Consider the following 22,844-nt stretch of genomic DNA (forward strand, 5'->3'; position numbering starts at 1 on the left):
GCACCGTAGTAGGTTATGGGACTCAGAGGATGTCAAGGAAGTGCTAAAAAAAAATAAGGTAACCGTTTCGTTTATTTTTCGTACGTAGTCCATGTTCTACTGTTAAAGTAATGTTGGTCCACTGCTTAGTGCTTGCTCTACTATTGTTGCAACTTGAATGTTTCATTGACGAGATTAGAAAGTAGGGAGGTTGCTCTCTTTGAGTAAGTATTGTAGTGTTAAGATCATGAATTTCTACATTTGCTTCACTTACGTCTTTGACAAATGCAGTAAATAACTTGACTAACGATAAATCATAGAATCATAAACTCAAGCGGAAAAAGGAAAAAAAAAGTTTAGGTCTAAATTAGCACAATTAAAATAGATTTAAGACTGTTTTGGTAATTTTAGAATACTTTAATTGGATATAGTATTAATGGACATTGAATCTTTGCATATAGGGAACAGGGAAAAATTGAGGCCATTGATCCGAGTGAAGGCGGCTTAGGTGGCGACATTTACACAGTGAACAATCCAAGAAGTTGACGGGGCTAAGATTCCTTCACATGATGAAGGGGGCACATCTCACCGGTGACTTTAAGGACTCGGTTGAGGAGTTAAAATGGCTTCGATGGGAAAACCGCCCCATGAATTTTGAAGTGAACAATTTTCACGCAACAGAATTAGTTGTCTTGGAATTGCCACGTGGCAAGATAAATGAAGGATGGGAAGGATGGAGTTCTTTCAACGTGAGAACGTGTCTTTTTTTTTTTTTTTTTTATTTTGCTTTCTTGTGTATCATAATCACTCTAGACTAACCCCTTAAAAGCATAAAATTATTTGTTTCACCGGATGGCGAGAGAAGCTCAAATTTCTCAACCCGACCATTGTCAATACTTGGAAAATACGGACTTCCTCTCGGCTTTTAAGAGTTTGGAGGTTTTGATACTCACCGCTTGTCGGAGACTGCAGCAAATCGACTCTTCAATTGGAGGCATGAAGGCCCTCCTTCACTTGGACTTGAGCTACTGTAAGAGTCTCACGAAGCTTCCGGAAGAAATAGGTGAATTAAAGGCGCTGAAGCAACTCTTTCTAGCAGAAACTCCGGAACTTTCCGCATTACCGGAAAGCATAGGATCTTTGCGGAATCTAGAAATTCTAGATATTGAATACAGTGGTATAGAAGAATTACCCGATGGTATTGGGAGGCTGAAAAAGCTCAGAGAATTACGTGCTTTTTATTGCAAAAATCTCAAAGGGGAAATGCCAGAAAGCATGGGGTCTTTGGAGAATCTAGAAATTCTAGATATTTCTAGAACCGGTATAGAAGAATTGCCCGGAGGTATTGGGAGGCTGAAAAAGCTCCGACATTTAGATGCTTCACGGTGCCGTGAACTAGGAGGGGAAATGCCGGAAAGCATGGGGTCTTTGGAGAATCTAGAAATTCTAGATATTTCCAAACCGGTATAGAAGAATTGCCCGGAGGTATTGGGGGCTGAGAAAGCTCCGAGAGTTGCGTCTTTGAGAGTTGCGAGAATCAAAGGGGAAAGGAGAGAAAGCATGTGCAATCTGTCATCCCCGCAACACCTCGATTTTTCTTTACGTAGAGAGCTCCAATCGTTGCTAGGACCTTCCTTCCGACTTAACATATTTGCGCATCACTGTCAAAGTTGCAAATTGCCTTCACTCTCCCACCCGACCCGGTCTCAAGGAGCTAGAAGTCGGATTCTTGTGAATTTCTCGAGTGCATCCGAGGAGCTTCCATCAACACTACTAAAGAATTCGGAATGTTCCCAACCGACGGGTGTTGAAGAATCGGAATTGCCACAATCCCTAAACACTCCCTTCAAGTTGGAAATCTTGAAAGTCAATGATTGTGAATCTATTGAAATCTTGGACGTCTCACGGTTTATCCATCTAAGGACATTATCTCGTCGATTTTTTGCTGGAATTTACTTGAAGTTCGAGGTCTTGATAAATTGAAATATTTGGAATCCTTGACTGTTCGCTCTCCCGCAATTCGGTTGAACGGTTAAAGCTTCCAAAGTCCGAGGGTCTCAAGGTAGTGAACGTTAAATATTGCGAAAACCTCGTCGAAATTCAAGGTCTCGATCGCTTGGAAAAGCCGAGTATCTATCGGTGCGCTTCAATTGAAAGGCTAGACCTTCCAAAATCCAGGAGTATGAAGATATTAGATGCTACGGAATGCGCAAAATTAGCCGAAATTCAAGGCGTCGATAGGTTGGAGTCCTTGGAACGGTTGAGTATCTCTAGGTGCGCTTCAATTGAAAGGTTGAACCTTCCAAAATCCGATAGTTTGAGGAAATTGGATGTTGCGGATTGCAAAAACTTAATCCAAATTCAAGGCCTTGATAGGTTGGAGTTCTTGGAAGAGTTGAATCTCTATGGGTGCACTTCGTTTGAAAGGCTACCCAACTTATGTTGCTTTGAGTACTTGAAAAGTTTGAATATCAACGATCGTGGCAAGCTTCAAGACATACTGAGCCTAGAGAGATTCCCATCCTGCAAAAGTTTATTTATTGAAGGTTGCAAGTCCTTAGCAAAATTACCAAACTTGTCAAGTTTTCATGGTTTACGAGAATTGTTCCTGTCAAAGCTGTCATGAACTCGAGAGATCCCGGGGCTTGAGGAGTCAATATCTCTAGAACGTATTACTATCTCGGGATGTTCCTCGATTGAGATCTTACCGGATTTGTCATCATGTACCCGCTTGATGAGCCCGATTGTGCAAAATTGCGAGAAATTGACTGAGCTTCGAGGGCTCGAGAAATTGGAGCAGCTAGTGGAATTGGACATTTCGAATGCAAGTCTCTCAAAACAATTCCGAGAATATGTCGGATCGCAGACTTTATCAAAATTACGAGAAAAAGCCATCTCCATTGATCGGACGCATAGAATTTGGATAGACTCTATTCGGACGAACTCGGATGAGTCAAGATAAGGGAGATGATCCACATTTTCTAGCAAAGGTACATAAAGCGGGTGAGTTACCCTTGCTCTTTTGAGATCTCTTGCCCAATTGTCATTTGCAATTTCTTTCAAGATTTATCATCTTCTCATAATCATTTCCCGGTCGATAGTGTCGTCATTATTTTTGTTACATGAATTCAAGGAATCTGGGGGAGATGTTCATGGAAGTTAATGAGTGCTTTGGCAAAATGATTCTTCTTATCATGCCAATAACGGAAATAGATGGAAAGGCTTTCTAAGCACATCGTATGTCTTTAAACTTTGGGTAAGATCCTTCATCCTATGCGGAAAAATAACTATTCCTAGCGTTTGATTGTTTCTGGATTTCGGAAAATCCGATAAAACCGATGTATACGGGCATTTGATAGCATGCCAAAGGTCATTGTATAGGTTGAGAAATACTAAATGGAGGACACTATACGGCGGTCCTGGTTTGAATCCATGTTCATTTGTTTTGGATCCAAGATATACCTAAAAGTCCAATGCAAGCAATAGATTACCAAAAGAAAGCATCTTGATGTTTGTAGAGTTGGTATAGCCATCTGTGAGATGCCCGAACATTTGAGCCAAGCAAGACATTAACTAGAATGTGGTTTGACATGATTGATTGTACTTCCCTTATATCGTGCATAAGCACTTGTTAGTTCATTTACCTGCTGAAAAGAAAAACACCAGAAGCATTTCCATAAGTTTCCTGAGGAGAATTTATCCTATATGCAGTTTGAAAACTGTCTTGCATTATTTCTAGTACATGAATGGCAAATGTTGACAAGGAAAGAATCAAACTATATCCCTCAAGAGCAAGCAACTTGAATTGAATTCACTATACTAACTTGCTCAAAGCTTCTGTGGTTGATGATGTTAGATGCCCCATTAGTTGGATCCGAAGAGTTCAAAAAGAATATCGAGCTTGACAAACAGGGATCCCTAAACTTCGGAGTGTTATTAGGAGTTCTTTGATGTTAGTTCTTTGGATTGATTTCATCGACTCACTCGCGAGGTTTCGGTTATCATTCCACTTTGGTTGATGTAGATGCTTTGAAATATGCAAGAGAGCTTTCGCAAGGCTTTTCTAAAAGGAAAAAAAATCATCAAAGGATGAGGAGCTCGATGGTTCTTGAACTTCTCCAAAGTCGACAATGCATCCTTGGAATGGTAAAGGATGTTTGCATCTTTGTCATCTCACATTGCCCCCGCTTATATTTAGCGAAGCTTTGCCAAGTTTGGAGATGTCCGCTTCCGCTCGTGTAATCAAGTCTCTCTTATTTTTCTCCCACTGTTCCTCTTTCGTAGTTTTATTCATGCTACTTTCGGACTCGAGGAAAGTCTAGCCTCGAGCTTTCCTCCGGGTTTTTGAGCACGGACGAAGGACCGTAGCGCATGCTTCCGTTCCGGCTTCGGTTCAATAAACCGCCGGCTTCTCGGGTTCGGCTCCCATTCGGCGTTCATTTGCAACCTAATGGGTGGTCATCTCAATTGTATCGACTCGGTTTTGTGAAGTTTGCTTGATTTATGATAGGCGGGTGAAGATCTTAGGGTGGAATCTGGAGAAGGATTTGCTGGCGATGGTCACCGAGGACCCGTAGGTGTGCTTCATGGCTTCAATCGGCAGAGGCTGTAGACAATCTCTACCGGTAATTTCTTCGAAAAGAAAAAGTCTCTCCTGGTACTTGCTTCGACTAGGGGAAGTTCTCTTTTTAAGTCAGCGTGTTCATTCCTTCAACAATGGCTTGGTGCGCCCTTTGAGTCATTGGCCTTATCTCGTTTTACTTCTTTCGCTCTTCCTAAATATGCTACACTTCCTTCTCCCGAGAGGAACCACTGTAATTGCCAATCTAGCTTGATTTGCATTTGATGGAGAATTTGACAAATATAAAAGTGAAGTGCTTGAAGTCCAAATGCGAACATGATGTCGAATTGAGGAGTTCCCTAACTTAATCGACAGTCACCGAGACCAACCGGAAGTGTACCATCTTGCTTTATTGCCATCTTGTTTCCATTCTGTGTACACCGGTTGAAGTGTCCATGAAAATAAAGAACTTGAATTGGAGGGGATGTCATTTATTCTGTCATTTATTCTAGATAGATTAGCTATGTCGATTGCAGAAATGCTTGATGCCCACTTGGAGTTGGTAAGTTTAGCCCCTGCAGAATAACATCTCGATGCTGTCGGGCATCTATATAGTTTGCTTGGATTTTTAATGCTGACTCTCATAATGTAATGCTCCTCTGGCTGCTCTTCTTCCTCTTTTTTACTGATTGAGAGTTGCCAACAAGGAGATATTTACGGTATACTAGATTGCGAGTATAAAGTTTGGAAAGTTTCTTTCATTTTGTACCACTTAAACTTAATTTATCTTCTTCTGATTACAGAGGGGCTTGCGTGGCATCATTTTGATTAATCAAGCTCTTTGGTGGGAACCTAACTTACTTGCTAATAGGATATCTCAAGCCATGCCGCGTACTTGTATGACAATCTGGTCGAAAGGAATGGAGTCGGGGATTGGAGAAAGCACTAAACCCGGGAGTGTAGAGGAGTTGCATCCAAGTATGTTAAGTTCTTATATGACTCTATCTCTTGGTAATTCAAATTCGTGAGGACTTAGGAGTAGATGCCCAGCCTTGGCCGTTCTTGACATCTATTCTCACTGGAAAAATTTAGAGAGGAGGCATCTTTTCTCCAGAAACATCCGAAAGCTTCACGCATCATTTGGTCTTCCGGATTTGGAGAACATGTTGTTGAGTGCACTATAATTCTTGAGCCAACCTTTGAATGGTTTCTATTGGGATCCTAAGTTGTAGGTACTAGTACACTTGTGATCCTTGCCCGAATCCACTCCACCTCAAGGTTCCATAGCGGAACAACAAGATTCATATTGGGATTGTGATAATGGATTGGGGGCTGCCATGAAGATATATATTCCAGTCACTTTACATGACCGCTAGCCCAAATAAATCCCATATCAAGTGACTGATACCCCTCTCAATTGTCTTGTCTTGTTACGATGCTTTACCTCACTTAACAAATTTTGATTTTCTCGTCACTATGCGTTCTCTATCTTCCGTCTTATAGTAATTTTGTTGTGAAGAAATTATTCGTTATTTTTCTCTCTCTGTTGTTTTCTTTGCACATTCATTGTGTCATCAATACTAGTTTCTCATACTTATTCTAATCTACTCCAGGTAAATGTACAACATCATTATGCTGGCTCGTCACGGTGGCAAGACCGTTGTCTTGGGACTTGAAGATGTTCTGGTTTCTGCATGATGTAGAAGTAAGTTTTCCATGCTATTGCCGCAATGTTATCCTCATTAATTCTCAACAAGAAATTCACCCTGCAAGAATCCTTTATCATCGGAATGTGTTCTTCTGCGATCTCTCTTGGGAAATATTCTGAATTGCTCAAAAGCTGCATGATGCAATGCAAACAGCAAGCTTGCTGAATGAACATTAAGTTAAGATGTTTCTGAACAACCGAAAGTCTAGCCAACTCGTTTGATATAATGGCCGACTAATCGGACGGTTGTATCTTGACTCGGCATCGTAGTTGACACTTGTATCTAGGGTCTATTGGAGTCTTTATTCAAAGAGAGCTGTTTGTGATTCAAGTTTGGATCTTCATGTTAAAGTGGAAGCAATTCAGTCCGAGGTAGAGATCTTATTGGTGTTGATTTTGCTGTTAGAATGATGGAGATTTGTTGGCTGGTTCCGCCTCTTCGTGGGGTTCAGCTAACATAACATAAAAGAAAACAAAAATAGGTTAAAACGTCAAAAACAAAAAGAAAGAGGGGCTGTTCCCGGAGAAGAACGCACGAGAAGAACAGAAAGGGGCAGCGGCTTTCCGGTCCGGATTCAAAGGCCTAGCGTTGTCGTGACTCAAATTTCAATGTTTTGGTACCGAGACTTACAAGTTGATCTCGTTGAAATCCTTTTTCAAATTATTTCTTGTTTTCTCCAAACGTGGTCAGAGATTCTTGCTCCATTTGTATTAATCCACTTTTGTGATGATGAAATGTTGTATTACTTATGTTGAGCCTCTAGTGTGCGACTAGAGAAGAACTTTTGTGTATCTACTATTTTTGATAATAAGTGGAAGTTTTTGAGCGGGCCATTATTTTTTTCCTGTATTGGGTTTTTCACGTAAAAATCTAGGTGTTTTGTTGCCTTGTCTCTTAACATTTCAGCATTATATTTTACTTATTTTGAGGTTGTATTGCTGGAATATACTACTGGTAGTTGCACAAGAAGGTGGCCACTGCGGTTGCAAGAAAACCCAACAAACTCTTTGGTAACCGGGCCGTTCCTGAAATCACATCTTAATGAGCGAGCCCAGACAACGAGTTCGGTCTGGCATATAGCCCGATTGGGCCCAGTTCTTCATGATGAGCGAGACCGAACAACAAGTTCGGGTCCCGGCCTTCTTTTGCGACCTAATGGGCAGCTCGATTCGATTGTTCCGACTCGGTTCTGTGAGGTTCGTTCCATTTTTGTTTGGCAGGTGAAGATGGCGGAGTGGAATCCGGAGAAGTATTTGCTGGCCATGGTCACGGAGGACTCGAAAGTGGTGCTTCATCGCTTCATTTGGCAGAGGCTGTGGACAATCTCTCCTGGTAATTGCTTTGAACAATCAGAATTACCACAATCCAAGTTGGAAGTCTTGAAAATTGGTAACTGTCAGTTCATTGAAACACTGGACGTTTCATAGTTAAACCATCTGAGGACATTATCTGCCCGTAGTTGCAATAATCTAATTGAAGTTCGAGGTTTTGATAAATTGATATACTTGGAAAGCTTGGCTATCAAGTATTGCAATTCGATTGAACGGTTGGACCTTCCATTGTCCAAGGGACTGGAGATATTGGATGTTCAAGGTTGTGATAACTTAGTCGAAATTCGAGGTCTCGATAGATTGGAGTTCTTGGAAAACCTGAATATAGCTTGTTGCACTTCGATTGAAAGACTGCTTCTTCCAAAATCCAGGAGTTTGAAGATATTGGATGCTGAATTGTGCATCAACGTAGCCGAAATTCAAGGCCTCGATAGGTTGGAGTTTTTGGAAAAGCTAAATATTAGTTGGTGCACTTCAATTGAAAAGTTGCACCTTCCACTTTTCCTAATTGTGCTACACTTCCTTTTCCCAAGAGAAACCACTGTAATTGCCAATCTAGCTCCGATCGCGTCTGATGGAGAATTGGCTGAATATGGAGGTGAAGTGCTTGAAATTCTAAATGAGAACATGATATCGAACTAAGGAGTTGGTGTTTTACCAAAAAATGAAGAGTGAATGACTCTGTTGCGAATAAAGAATTCCAAGCTGATATCAGTTGCATGGAGGGACATTTAGTTATAGGGGTGATAGATTCCTATCAACTCTTAGACAAGGTTGGTGCTTTAGGTGATTTTTTCCCTAACTTTACTGACAGTTACCATCACGTTTCCGTTCTGGGTACACCAGTTTAAGTGTCCGTGAACGTAAAGAACTTGAATTGGAGGGATGCCATTTATGCTAGATAGACTAGCTATGTCGCATGCAGAAATGCTTGATGCCCACATGGAGTTGGTAGGTTTAGGCCCTGCAGAATACCATCTTAACACAGAGAAAGTTCTCCTTTTAATTCAGTGTTGTTTGTTTCTTTAACAATGGCATGGCATGGTCGGGTATCTATATAGTTTTCCTTAGATTTATAATCCTGACACTCACAACGTAATGCTACTTCTGGCCACTCTTCTTTCTCTTTTTACTGATTGAGTTTCCCTTTCAAGGAGATATCTAATGTATACTTAGATTGTAGAGTATAGGCTGGAAAGTTTCGCCTATTCTGTACTACTTGAAGTCAATTTATCTTCTGATTACAGAGGGGCATCTCGTCGCATCATTTTGACTAATCAAGTTCGCTGGTGGGAGTTTAACTACTTGTTAATAGGATATCTTAAGCTATGCTGCATACTTGTATGACAATCTGGTCAAGAGCGATGGAGTTAGGAATTGGAGAAAGCACGGAGACTAGGAGTATGGAGGGAACTGCATCCAAGTATGTTAAGTTCTTATATGACTGTCTCAAATTCGTAAGAAGCTTCAAGTCCCATACGACAGCTGTGGCGTGTCTCAACTGGGAGGAAGATGCCCAAGTGAACAGAGTATGCATCTTTCAATTTAAAAGTTGATACGACTTCTTGATCTCGATTCTTCCTATCTTGCATGTTATTTCTAATGCTTTGTTTGCAGTTAAGTTCCAAACTTAGAATCTTATTTCACTGGCCAGCAGCTTTAATATGGGTTGATGGAAGATTTTTCGAAATCGTCAAAGGATCAGGAGCTCGATGTTTCTTGAACTTCTCTGAACTCTGACAATGCATCCTTGGAATGGTAAAGGATGTTTGCATGTACCTCCTGGTCCTTGTTGTGTGGATCTGGCTTTATATAAGGTGAAGGCTTGGTAAATCATACTTCAAAGCCAAATTTGCAAATGTGGATAATATATTCTGTTGGAAACATGAACATCAAATTGTGATGTTGCTAAATAAGATGAATGATACTCGTGAAAACTTGGAAGATGCCAGGATGACGATCTTGCAGGCCAGTGACCTTCCATTTGTGCATATTGCAGGAACCACTTGTGCAAATAACTGGGAGTTGTACCAATTGAAGTTAACTCATGATATCCTAAGTTCTATTCCGATCATGTCCATTCACTCTTTAAGACATTGATGGAAAAAGGAAAAAAACTAGCATATTGTGGCTCTGGTTCTTTTCTAAGTTTTAAGAAGTGGGTCTGGTTGGAACGGGAACCGGAACTGTCCAGTCTGATTTCCCAGCAGAAATAGTGTTGATCAGGAACTGGTGGTGCTGACCTTGTTCACCCGGTAACCAGGTGTGCCTGTCAACTGGTACCCAGCAAACCTGTCAACTAGTCTGGACCATCTGGGCCTTAAAAGAATTTAGAGGAGTAGTATTGGTGTTGGATTGGGGTTTGGAAGTCCAACCTCTTGTAACTAAGAAGCGTGCCAACCATTTGCTTTGGTGTCTTCTTGTTTTAATTTGTGGTGGCTAATTCATTTGTTGACCGTATTAAGATGACATCAAGTGTGTGTAATGTTTTAAGATGCTGCGGTGTCTGCCGACTCACTGGGCTTCTCTTGTTCTGAACGTGTGTAATCTAATATATGCAGGGTATTCTATCAGATGACATCACATGCAATCGGTTCAATCGGTCGAACTGGTACAGCAATGTTCCGAAGATTTTTTCTTTGAGCTTCTTGCCATGTCCATTCGCAGTTTTGGATGTCTGGAAACTTATTGTTGCCCATACTCTTCCCATTGTGTATCAATGTTCTATAAACTTGCCAGTGTCAGTAACAAATTTATCTCATTGGCTGGGTGGTGGAACTGAATTAATCCTGTCCATGCTCCTTACTACATTTCCACTCCGGACCTACTCTTAAGTTTAAGTGCGACTGACATAGGTACATCGTGCCTCTTTAGTGGACCACTTCATGTTTGTTCCTACAGATTGAAGAAGTGCAAAAGTAAGCTCCAAAGAAAAATATTTATTCAGTTGAAGAAGTAAAATACTGAAGCACTGAGTTTTCCCCTAAAACGTTTCAAATAAATTGAGAGGACAAAGTGCAAAAGGGATGAATCTATAGTTGCCAGACAAATACAAAAAGAATAATCATCCTCTTGTGGTAGGTGCCTAGCAGTCTGAGTTACTGACTGAGAACTGCTATGTGCAAGTTCATGATGATAGATACTATCATGGTCTCTAGTATAGCAAGATACTGTAGAGCATTCATAGTATACATGCATGCCATAGCCTCTTTAGGCACACAAGGTTTGCTTCCCACCTGTGTTTCAGCATAATGCATGTGTCGTACTTTTACTTTTACTGAAAAAGGTATCTAAACATCACGTTAGTTATGCCCACATATTCAAGGAACACGGGAATGAAATCAAGTTGATGTTTTTTTGGCAGCAGAAGGTAGAGGCGTGGCTTGTGTTTCAGATGCGAGAAAGGGAGCCCTGGTCTATATACTGGACGACGATGAAGATGAAATCTCTGATTCAGAATGACTGTCTGTTCAAGAATTTGCAGTGGTTATGCTCGTGTTGCTGCTGTTGTGGACCTCTAATACTTGAAGTTGCAGACATGAGTGTGAGAAGCAATGCATGTGGGCTTTCTGACTGAAGCTCTTCGACTCCACCCTTCTTGGAAGGTCTTAATCTATACTTGCCATGTGCCTTTTCTGCTAGGCAGGCATTTGTCGAAGAGAAAGATGGAGTAAAAGGTAAGTATTCGTCTATTGACTCAGATAGAGTCGACCGATGATTCATGGCTTTTATCTGGTGCTGTCTTCATGGTATTGCTGCAAGCTCTGAGACCTCTTCAAGAGCTCCAAGCTTTTGCTTCATCTGTATGTGGCTATCATTTTCATGTGTAAGAGAACCAAATGTTTGGTTTGTATTGTTTATTCTTTGGGTTGAATTGTTCATGCAGTGTACTCAACTAATAAACTTTGCATTTAAATGTTGAAATCTCTCACCTGAGATTAACTCAGCAACTCCACATGTCATTTTTAAGTGATGCATCTGTCTTGTGTGGAACACGACTAGCAGATATATGACTTCAAGGTGGCAGTAAAGAACATAGGCTATATTCTAATCTCGTAGATTTGGAATCCTCAAATAAATGGTTGGTTTAAGATCATAAGATTATGTCTACACTATTGTTAATTGGGTTTCATATCCTTAATAAGGACATGAAAGGCATGAATCGAAAGAGAAGCTGGTTGAACCTGGCAAATTGTTCGAATTCCACCAGCAACTTCTATGCCTCCCAAGAGTTTCTAGGAATACTAGATTGAGTAAATTGAGTTTAGAAGGCATTCAGCATAATAAGCAGAATGGCAAGGAGGTGTTATTAGAAGCTGCAGCCTGATAGAATCTAATCCTGACAAATTGCTTGAATTCTGCCAGCAACGGCGATGTCTTGCAAGAGCCTGAGAATGCTGAATTGATTCAAGCAGGCGTTCATCATAACGAGTAGCAAGGCAAGCAGAGGGAAGGTATTATTGGTAGCAGCAGCCAGACAGAATCTGAAAGGTTTGATGTCGATGCGGTCCTCTCTTTCAAAGTTATTCTCCGGTTTCCAAAGATGTTCAGAAAACAAGGCCTTAGAAGCCACATGGAAATAATAGTGCTCTTTCTGAAAATTACCCTCTGACTATTGTTGTACAAGTTTCTTGCACTGCTATGCTAACTTATGGGTTATAAGTTAGACAAAGAAAAAAGTGCTTTAGATGTGTAATCAATTATGCTGCTGCAAAATTTTTTAAATGGCTGTAGTAAAGATTTTCAATTTCTGGCATGAAGTCCCAAACTATGAAACAGACTGGTAGTTGATTGATGTCTTGGGTTATAAATTTGTTTGTCTTGCCTTGATGCAATGAGGTATAGATAGGTGGCTTCAGGTTGCGGTAGGGCACGATGTCGAAGAGGCATTGGTAACTGTTGAAAAACATAATCGTCATCCAATTTGGTTCTCGGATTACGTCATATATATATATATATATATATATGGTGAGCATTAGGGCTCACTAATTATAGAAAAGACTAAACTACCCTTTCAATACTCCCCCTCAAGTTGGGGCATAAACATCAAAAAGCCCTAACTTGTTACACAAAGTAATTACTCTACTGCCCGACAATGACTTAGTGAAAAGATCGGCGAGTTGGTCTTCGATCCGCGTGTATTGAAGTTTTATGTCCCTGTTTTGAATCTTTTCTCGCACAAAATGACAATTTACTTCAATATGCTTCGTGCGCTCATGAAAAACCGGAGTTGAAGCGATATGCATAGCAGGCTAGTTATCACAACAAAGGACCGAGGGAGCCGATGATGACATGCTGAGTTCGGATAATAACATCCTTAACCAAATCAACTCACTAGTCTCATGAGCTATGGCTCAATATTCCACCTCAGCACTTGATCGAGATACCACCTGTTGTTTATTGCTTTTCCAACTCACAAGATTGCCTCCCAAGTATACACAGTAACTAGAAGTTGATCGCCTATCAAAAGGATAGCCAGCCCAATCAAGCATCGAGTAGCCAATAACATCAAGATGTCCATGATTCTTGAACAATATCCCTTTGCCTGGTGCTCCCTTCAAGTATTTAACTATACGTGGCACTGCCTCCCAATGTGTAGTACGAGGACTACTCATAAATTGACTAACAACACTAACGAGCAAAGAGATATCCGGTCGGGTAACGGTTAAATAATTGAGCTTACCCACCGGTCTCCGATACTTACTAGGATCATGAAGTAATTCGCCATGTTCTGCATCAAGCTTCACATTAGGATCCATCGGAGTATTAACAGGCTTCGCTCCAAGAAAACCAACCTCACTGAGAATATCCGGTACATATTTCCATTGTGATAGTGAGATACCATCACGTGAGTAGGCTACCTCAATCCCCAAGAAGTACCGCAAACAACCCATATCTTTTGTGCTAAACTCTGCCCGTAAAAACTGCTTCAATTTTTTTATGCCCAAAGAATCACTACCAGTAATAATAATATCATCCACATACACAACCAGGAGAACACAACCAGCAGAGGAAGTAGAGCTAAATACGGAATGATCTACGGTGCAACGTCGCAAACCAAATTGAATAACTACATCACTAAAACGACCAAACCAGGCACGTGGAGACTGTTTCAACCCATATAATGCCTTGCGCGAGCGACAAACACCGGTAGACTCCCCCTGAGCAACGAACCCCGGAGGTTGCTCCATATATACCTCCTTTGCCAAGTTCCCATGAAGAAAGGCATTCTTGACGTCAAGTTGGTGAAGAGTCCAACCATAATGGACAGCAAGAGAGATGAAAACACAAATGGAAGGTATCTTGGCTACAAGAGAGAATGTGTCATCATAATCAACTCCATATGTTTGGGTGTAACCTTTAGCAACTAGACGTGCTTTCGGATGCTCAACGGTGCCATCCGGTTGAAACTTTCTTGTGAAAACCCAACGGCACCCCACAGACTGTTTGCCGGCGGGTAACGGTGTAAGTTGCCATGTCTCATTATCCTGTAGTGCTTGCATTTCATCTTCCATAGCCTGTCGCCAACCTGGATGAGCAAGAGCCTCTACAACTGTACTTGGCACGTATACACGAGACAAAGAAGCAACAAACGAGGAATATGTAGGAGAAAGACAATTATAGGATAAAAAACGAGAAAGAGGGTAACGAGTATGTGTATGACAAGACAATCCACTATAGGGAGTAAACCGTGACCAACACAAGAACGTGTACCTTTGCGTAATGCAATGGGAATTTCAGTAGTAGAATCGGGCTCGGAGGCAACTAGTGGATCGGGAGACGGGACATTGACCGGTGGAGAATCATGCATATCCAATGCGGGCGGCGGCATGCTACCTCACGTTGAACAGATCGGGCGTCGTTGATAGGTCTTCTCGGCGAACCGAAAACTAGGTGATGACACGATGACTCGGGCATACTCGCCAAGGAAATAGGCGGTAGTGGAGCCATAGTCGAAAACAGAACATCTTCCGAAGAACCCGCTGTAGAGGAGTAATATGATTGATTCTCGAAAAAAGTTACATCTGCTGACACATACAATCGCCGATTGATTGGATTATAACACTTATACCCTTTTTGAGTTCGAGAATACCCAAGAAACACACACTTGTCGGCCCGTGGATCGAGCTTATCATGACCGGGAGCAAGACGATGCACAAAACAGACACACCCAAACACACGAAGTGGTAAAGTAAAAAGTGAACTGGTAGGATGGATAGTGGAGAAAGGTATGCCCCCATGAAGTGCGAGGATGGAAGACGATTTATGAGATAGCATGCTTGTAAGAACGGCATGCCCCCAATATATTTTGGGGAGGTTCATATGAAAAAGAAGGCAACGAGCCACATCCGGGAAGATGACGATTTTTTTTCGTTCAGCCACCCCATTACGTTGGGGGTATAGGGACAAGAAGTCGATGCAAAATCCCATGAGATATAAGAAATGATTGAAAACCGGAGGAAATGACCATATATTCTTTGGCATTATCAGAACGCAAATATTTAATAGAAACATGATATTGATTGAGAATTTCAAAGTAAAACATACGGAAACAAGAAAAAACTTCAGTTCGATCTTTTATTAAATATAACCACGTCATTTGGGAATAATCATCCACGAACGTAACAAAGTATTTGTAACCGGACATATCAACGACACGACACGGTCCCCAAACGTCGGAATGGACCAACTCAAAAAGACTTGACACACGACGCTGGACACGAGAAGGAAACGATACCCGATGGTGTTTGCCAAATTGGCAAGCGTCACATTGGATAGGACTCATAGACTCTGAAACAGGTGAAAAATGACGAAGAATGTCGGGTGGTGGATGACCCGTATGACAATGCATCCGAAATAAGTCGAAAGCGGTTTTCTTTTGAGCGATTGCAGCAACAAGGTCTTTGTTCAAGTAGTACAGCCCATTGGACTCATGCCCGCCACCAATCATTCGTCCGGTCCTCGGATCCTGAAAGATGCAATGAGTAGAAGTAAACGTTACAGAACAATTCAAATCTCTAGTAAGAGAACTAACAGAGAGCAAGTTATATGGGAAAGTTGGCAAATGGTAAACAGATGAAAGAGTAAGAGAGGGACCCAAGGTTGCATTCCCTTGACCGATAATATGGGATTGTGAGCCATCGGCAAGTGTAACGGAACTAGAAGACATAGAGGTAATACCGGACAACAATTTAGAATTACCGGTCATATGATTTATGGCACCAGAGTCTACTACCCAAGAAGTGGGCGCAGAAGAGAGTAAACAAGATGGGCTACCTGAAGAAGTCAGTGCCAAAGTAGCGGTAGGAGCAGAGGAATCCACCACCTGGTTGGGACGCACTAAGGACTCGTACTCGTTGCGAGTCAGCATAATAGTACTAGGTAGCTCCTGTGACTAGTCAATAACCTTCTGTACCGAAGACTCTATTGCTTCCGCATAAGCGGCTCGTGGACGAAGCTCGGGATGTAGGACATAGCAATAAGGCTCGGTATGGCCAGCTCGGCGACAATGGTTGCAATAACGAGAACTTCCAACACCCCTACCACCATCTCGACCACGACTTGATGAAAAGACAGACCTACCACGGCCCCGAGGACCACGGCCCCGACTTCCACGACCACCAGAAGGCTGAGAAACCATAGCACTCGCTACGGGTGCAGATGATAATGAGTCAGGCACACATCGAAGGACCCGAGAAAAGACCTCATCTATTGATGGAAGAGTATCCTGGGAGATAATCTGCTGTCGGAGAGAAGAATGAGTAGGACCAAGCCCTCGAAGAAATAACACAACTCTCATATCCTGTTGGCGTTTGGCTAACTCTCTAATGTCATCGATGGCGAGGCAAATAAGTATCCGAGTTTCTCACAAAGCATAGTGAATCTAGAATAGTAATCGGGATGCGAGACATGTCTCCAATACGAAGGTCAAATAACTCCTCCCACACATCACAAACACGGGTCATATTATCACGACCTGAAAACATAAGAGCACATTTGTCCCAAATAGCTTTGGCTGATGTACACCGCATAAAGCGAGAACTAATCTTGGAATCCATGGTATTCCACAACAATGTTCGAATAGCAGCATCGCGCAGCGCCAATCATCCACATTTGTTTTATCCGTAGGAAGAGATGAAGTCGAGATAACTCGGTTGTTTGGTGGCCAAAAGATATGTTTCGACTGCCATAGACCAAGAAGGGTAATTGGTCCCATCAAGCTTAACAGAGGTCAACTTTAGATTAGTGAGACTGGTATCCGCATTTCCAGAATTGCCAGCCATAGCTCAATAATAATATAAAAGTGAATTTAACAACAAAATTTGCACCTTGTGCTCCAAAGGTGATAACTACCATCAATGATAATAACTCATCAGAACAGAAGCACAAATCAACATTGTCTTCCACATTTCATCAACCATGAACAATGAAGCAGACCTCTCCCCCCCCAGACCAGCTATGTCTCAACTCGCAGACAATTCTAAGCTGCATCGCATTATATGCAACTCAGAATGTATCCGAATACGCAATCAACAATATCCAATATTTTCTCGCAACAAAAAAAAAAATCCAGCTATACTAAAGCCTACAACTTTAGCAATCAGACACCAACTTCGGAAACGTCACCAAGCTTCACCTAAGAGAAGGCAACGCACACAACAACTTAGAGAGTGAAATCACTAGGCTGGCCCTCGTGCTGTTGCTTGACCACCATCCGAGGCATGCTGAAATCAGATCCAGACATGGCGCTGCTTCTTATCAGAGCCGGGCTCGGGCTCGGAGAGGGAGGGAGACGATGGAACAGTAGAAGCCTGTGGGTGATCCGAAGAAAGAGAACCATCAGTAGGTGGCCGCCATAGCACCTTGCTCACATAAAAGATCCTCACGAATTCCCTTTTTTTTTTTTATTTTACTCGCATCAGTGGGAACAACAGAAGGACTTTGCTATGAGAAAGTCACGCCAATGGATTCACACCAACATTTAATAGAAGATGCCAATGGATTCAAGCCTCCAGATTATAATTGGGCAAAGAAATTCGTCGATCCAACAGAACAATGGACGGGGTTGCGTCGAGCAATGCCGGAGACGTCGAGCAGCGCCAGCCGCTCTGGATTTTTTTTACTGAAAGCGCAGAAGGATTTTGGTGACTATAGGCTCTGATACCATGTTGAAAAACATAATCGTCATCCAATTTGGTTCTCAGATTACATCATATATATATATGGTGAGCATTAGGGCTCACTAATTATAGAAAAGACTAAACTATCCTTTCAATAGTAACCTTGCAAGCCTGGCGCCTCAAAAGTTATGCCTTCCCACCAATATTGTCCTGCTACACTATGCAGGTGAGTTTGCGCGTGTTCCAATGCCGTTTTTCAATATTGGATATTGGAAACTGTGAACCGGGGTTTGCTGAAGACATTGCGCATTGGACATGCAGAGCTGAAGGATAATTCTTTGACAAGAGTTCTAACTGGTAGCCCTGTTTTAGAGTTCCTTGAGTTGAAATGATTGCTAGGCTTCAAGCGCATCATAGTTCAATCGAGAGGTCTGCGAGAGTTGGTGATTTATTTTCAGAGGTTTTACTAAAGCAAACTCACAGCATAGTGCAGCGGACAAGATGAACTGCTGGTTCAAGATACCATGTTTGCTCATTTGTTTGGTCTGTTAGCTATTGTGAGTGCTTGTGAACTTGTGTTATTAGAGACAAACCCACTGTGTTAATCTATGAACAAAATATTATGCTGAGCCAAAAGTCCAGTCGAGCAAACACGGTTATTTTTTCAAATTTCTGCCCTGGGCCATTGTAGTCTAAATGCCTTCAATCACAATTTCTGTAAATGTTGGGCTAAAACAGATGTGCAAGGAGCCAAAGATGTCATCGGGGTTGATGAAAAAAAAATAGGATGTAGGTACATGTTTTAGAGGTACATCCTTGGGAAGGATACCTAAGAACGACCCTCCACGCTTGGAGGATCGAGTCTAGAAGGCGTCCAGTATAGCGGGCAGAAAGGCTAGTAAAGGCAAGGTGTTATGGCAAGCAACAGCCAGAGAATCTGAAAGGTTTGATGTCAATGGTGCAGTCACTCTTTTGGAAGGATATTCTCTAGCTTCGGAAGATGCTCGGGAAATAAAATCAGCTTCAAATTTCTTCACAGTTCGTTGCAAGTCACAATATAGCTTTACTTTGGTAAAAGCTTCAAAATGGTGCTTATTTGACTGGCCTATCTTTGTTGATGAGACACTTAAATCTGAGCAAAGGAGCACCATGTGAGGGACTAGTAGACTAATAAGTACTAGGATTCAGTACATTCGTTGCCCAGGAGAGTCTAACTGCGGTTCTTCTTAGGTTGTATAACTCGTTGCCGCTGCTAGCAAGACCTCGCTTTTAACAATAGTTAAAGACAACCTAGCTATTTCAAAAGCTATTTGGTAGGGTAGAACAATCCGTGGCAAGGACTCGAGAGATTTTGGCTGGCGTCTTATGCTGCTCTTGCTGTTAATGACCATCTTCTCTAGCAGGAGTGCAGCTCTTGGTCAAAGCAGCATTGGCAAGGCAAGCTTCAATCCGTCATCGTCAAAAGAATGAGCTTCGAACCTGGCATTCTCCACGCTCTTCAGATATGAACCCGGCAATCTCCATGCTCTTCAGATGCCAAGCCAAGCATAGTGAAGTTTTGCAGCAGGCAGAATTCCTGTGCATCGCAGATAAGAGGGAATGGCCGGATCAAACATGGCCTGCACATTTATTGGTAACAAGACTTAATGATCCGTCCGAAGTGTGGATGAGGATAAGCATGGACACGAATCACGTTCGCCGCTTGACTAAAGAATGATTTTGTACGTTCAAGTTTGATATGCATTCATCACAAATTGGAAAGGAAAAAAAAAGGCGCGCAGAAAGGGATTGGATTTCGGGTGGTGATGGCAAACGACATGGTCGAGTGTTTCTATCCGGCCGAGTGTTTTGGAGCTTGGGTGGTGATGGCCAATGGCTCGGTGGAGTTCGAGCTTGACCCATTGTCTCGACATTTAACCAGGTATGAATGTTTGTTCTCGTCGATTTGAGTAATCCATCAGCATATTTTTTTAAAAAAAAATTCAAAAGCAAATGAGGATGATCAGATTGTTTCTTCCAAATTACATCTCAATAACTAATCAATCACGTTCGCATCAATGTAATGTCCTTCAGCCTCCATGGGCGCGAAAGGGCGATGTCGGGCGTTTATTTAACAAGGCTATATAGTTATAAAGTCTGGCTTGGCCCAGCCCGGCCCATTTGTTAATCTGGTACGTCTAGGCCTGGCCCAGCCCGGCCCATTTCTTCAGAAACATCTGGATGCTTCGCTCATTATACTGCCTTCTCTTACACTTGTAATCCGGTAATGGAGAGCATTTTGAGTGCAATATAGTACTTGAGCCAATCCTGAATGTTTCCTGTTAAGATCTTAAGTTACACTTGTAATCCTCGCTTGAAGTAAGCTTTCGTGCATCCACTCCCCCTTGAGGGCCCATAGTTGAAAAACAAGATTTGTTTTCTGATTCAGATATTGGGTTGGAGCCTGCCAACAAGTAATACTTCTAATTTACTCCAGCTAAATGTATAACATCCTTATGCTGGCGTCCTGATGGCAAGGTTGCTGTCTTGGGACTGGAAGACAATACAGTTTTGCTGCAGGATGCCGAAGTAAGTTTTCCATTTTGTTACTTGAACGTTACCCTTATTACTTCTCAACTATAAATTCCTCATGCGACAGTCCTTGACGAGCGCGTTCTTCTCTAATCTCTCTTGGGAAAGAGTCTGAATTGCTCAAAATCTGCATGATGCAATGCAAACAGCAAAACTTGCTCAGCGAACATTCGTATGCTAATAGAGATGGCAAGCCATTTTCGTTTGTCATATCTGTCAATGTGAAGTTAACAACGAGTTGCTAGATAAGTCAATCGAGGAGGATAAGATTAAGTAATAAAATTTATTAGAAAACTCTATTCGAACATGACCCGTTTATTAAATAGATCAACAAATTACAAGAGATGAACAAGCCGTTTGAGTAATTAGATTCAATTGAATGGGTCATTCCAATCCTAACATGTCCAACAGAGCAGATGTAAAATATGCTTATCTTCATCAATGTCCAATAAGTTTCAAAAGAAACGAGCCGTAAACTTACAAAATCCTCGGTTTATAAGAAAAGAAAGGTTCATATGGTATGACAAATTGTAATCTGTAAACTTGTGGAAACGAAATTCCCAGATGATGGACTTACTAAACTAAATATAAACAAGTCATGATAGTTCGGGTTGCTAATCAAGTTGGCACTATTGTTTACTTAGACAGATAACAAGAGTCAATTTGTGTTTTGTGGTTTGAAACTTGAACCCGCAACAAAATTCGTCTATCAATTGTGTTAACTGTTAAATAGGTAGCCACAATTTTGATATGACATGATTACCAGTTAATTGTCACCCTTAGTTGTCATGGGGAAATATGAGCCATGAATCAAAAGGTTAAATCTATTGATTGCAGATTGTTTATGTTTGATATTGGTATTTCATGACAGATGTAAATTACTTGTATGGTGTTATTTTTATCGTTAGGTAACAACTAATGATAAAGACACTTCAAATTCACTCAACCTCGTTATTTCCGGACATGAGATATTCCAACACGTTATTTTTCTTTTGTCAAATAAGTACCCATTTGACTGCAAGGACACAAATATGAGATCGTGTGCATGGTACTGTAATTGCATTCCCTTTCGCAGAATTTTGTATAAGACAATCAAACCATCCGCTAAGCCTGATGTAGCCAACAATATCATGCAAAACGACTTACCAAGTTTGTGGGGAAGATCGACTTTGAAACTCAAACAAGATCATTGTTCTTCTTGAAAATTATCATCCTACATTAAAGCTGATGGGAGCGTGCAGCAGAAGTCCGATACCTTCACCTGGGAAGATCGCCAAGAGGAAGCCCAAATCCGAGCCCGTTAACATATCTAGTTGGACCCACCTTCATTCAAAAACTTAAACTAATGAGTTATGGGCCAACTTGGATATATTAACTGCTCCACACCACATTAATTCTCTAATATGGGACTTCTTTAACACAACTCACACGTGCATTCTAACAATCTCCCCCTCACGTGTGAGCTCCAGTGTTAGGTTTGCTCCCCCTTAATTTAAGTATCCTTTTTGCACCAACATATCTCAACTTGAATCTCCATCAATGCCCATCGGGCCCGCATTGTTACACCACAATACCACACCGGCCCGAAAACCGCATTGGTTACCAGATTCCTTCATTGAGATGTTCACCAAACACCAAAACAGATTGAAGGCCTACCAATCAATCATCAGCTCCGATACCATTTGATGAGAGGGTGCAGCAAAAGTCTGATACCTTCACTCGGGAAGATCGCTAAGAGGGAGCTCAAGTCCGAGCCCGTTAACATATCTAGTTAGATCCACCTTCACTCAAAAGCTTAAACTAATGAGTTATGTGTCAACTTAGATATATTAACTGCTCCACACCATATTAATTCTCTAATATGAGATTTCTCTAACACAACTCACACGTGCATTCTAACAAAAGCCATGAAATGTTTTTGATACTACATTTTGACGCATGAGTTAAATTATGAATCAAGGAAATTGATCACCTCATATCTAATCGGTGGAATCAGCGTTGAATTACTTTAATCCCATATCATATAGAGTTAATTTACTCATTCAATAGATTTATATACTTTTGGAGTTGAAATGATTGATGTGCTCAATTGCATTCTCGTGTAGGACAAAAAAAAAAATTATCACCTCGCTGCTAATGTTGTCATCAATGATTGAAACTATTTTTGTTGTCAACGACAAATTACAGTACAGTGTTTACTGGGGTCCAATTCGTTGTGAGAATCTGTGCTCTAAGTTGATGGTGTCATATCGAAGGATTCATCTGTGACATGCTCATTTTCATCAAAATTAATAGCTTCCTTCGATTATCAGTGACATGTTCAGTTCAGTCAAATAAGGAAGGTAATTACTTAGCTATAGCTGCTTGGTCAAGAGTAGAATGGCTGAGAAGTTGGCTGAGGCTGCTACAATTCTGTTTCTTTGAGATTTCTACCAGTTTATTACTAATCTTCCACTTCATGGATTACATTTTGCTGAGAAGAGAGATTGCTTGTACATAATGAATGTTATCTTACCAGATTTGCTGTCCATAATAACTTGTTGATTTGTTTGGCTCCTTAGCTCTAATCTCA

At 41.4% G+C, this 22,844-nt stretch overlaps 1 protein-coding gene and 1 long non-coding RNA gene across 2 annotated transcripts in view; both read left to right on the plus strand.

The window, feature by feature from the left end:
* LOC125314069 (putative adenylate cyclase regulatory protein) overlaps nt 1-8,222 on the plus strand; it is a 31,418-nt gene extending 23,196 nt beyond the window's left edge. The window contains exons 3-4 of the mRNA XM_048275524.1: nt 2,356-2,406; nt 7,931-8,222. Coding sequence (XP_048131481.1) covers nt 2,356-2,406; nt 7,931-8,222 — 343 coding nt within the window. The remainder of the gene's footprint in view (nt 1-2,355; nt 2,407-7,930) is intronic.
* Nucleotides 8,223-9,039: 817 nt separating this feature from the next.
* Nucleotides 9,040-10,206, plus strand: LOC125314402. The gene is made up of 3 exons (XR_007197901.1): nt 9,040-9,109; nt 9,580-9,619; nt 10,142-10,206. It is a non-coding gene; the product is annotated as an uncharacterized LOC125314402 (long non-coding RNA).
* Nucleotides 10,207-22,844: the final 12,638 nt, after the last annotated feature.

Source organism: Rhodamnia argentea, chromosome 3 (assembly GCF_020921035.1).
Source record: "Rhodamnia argentea isolate NSW1041297 chromosome 3, ASM2092103v1, whole genome shotgun sequence".
Classification (NCBI taxonomy): Eukaryota; Viridiplantae; Streptophyta; class Magnoliopsida; order Myrtales; family Myrtaceae; genus Rhodamnia; species Rhodamnia argentea.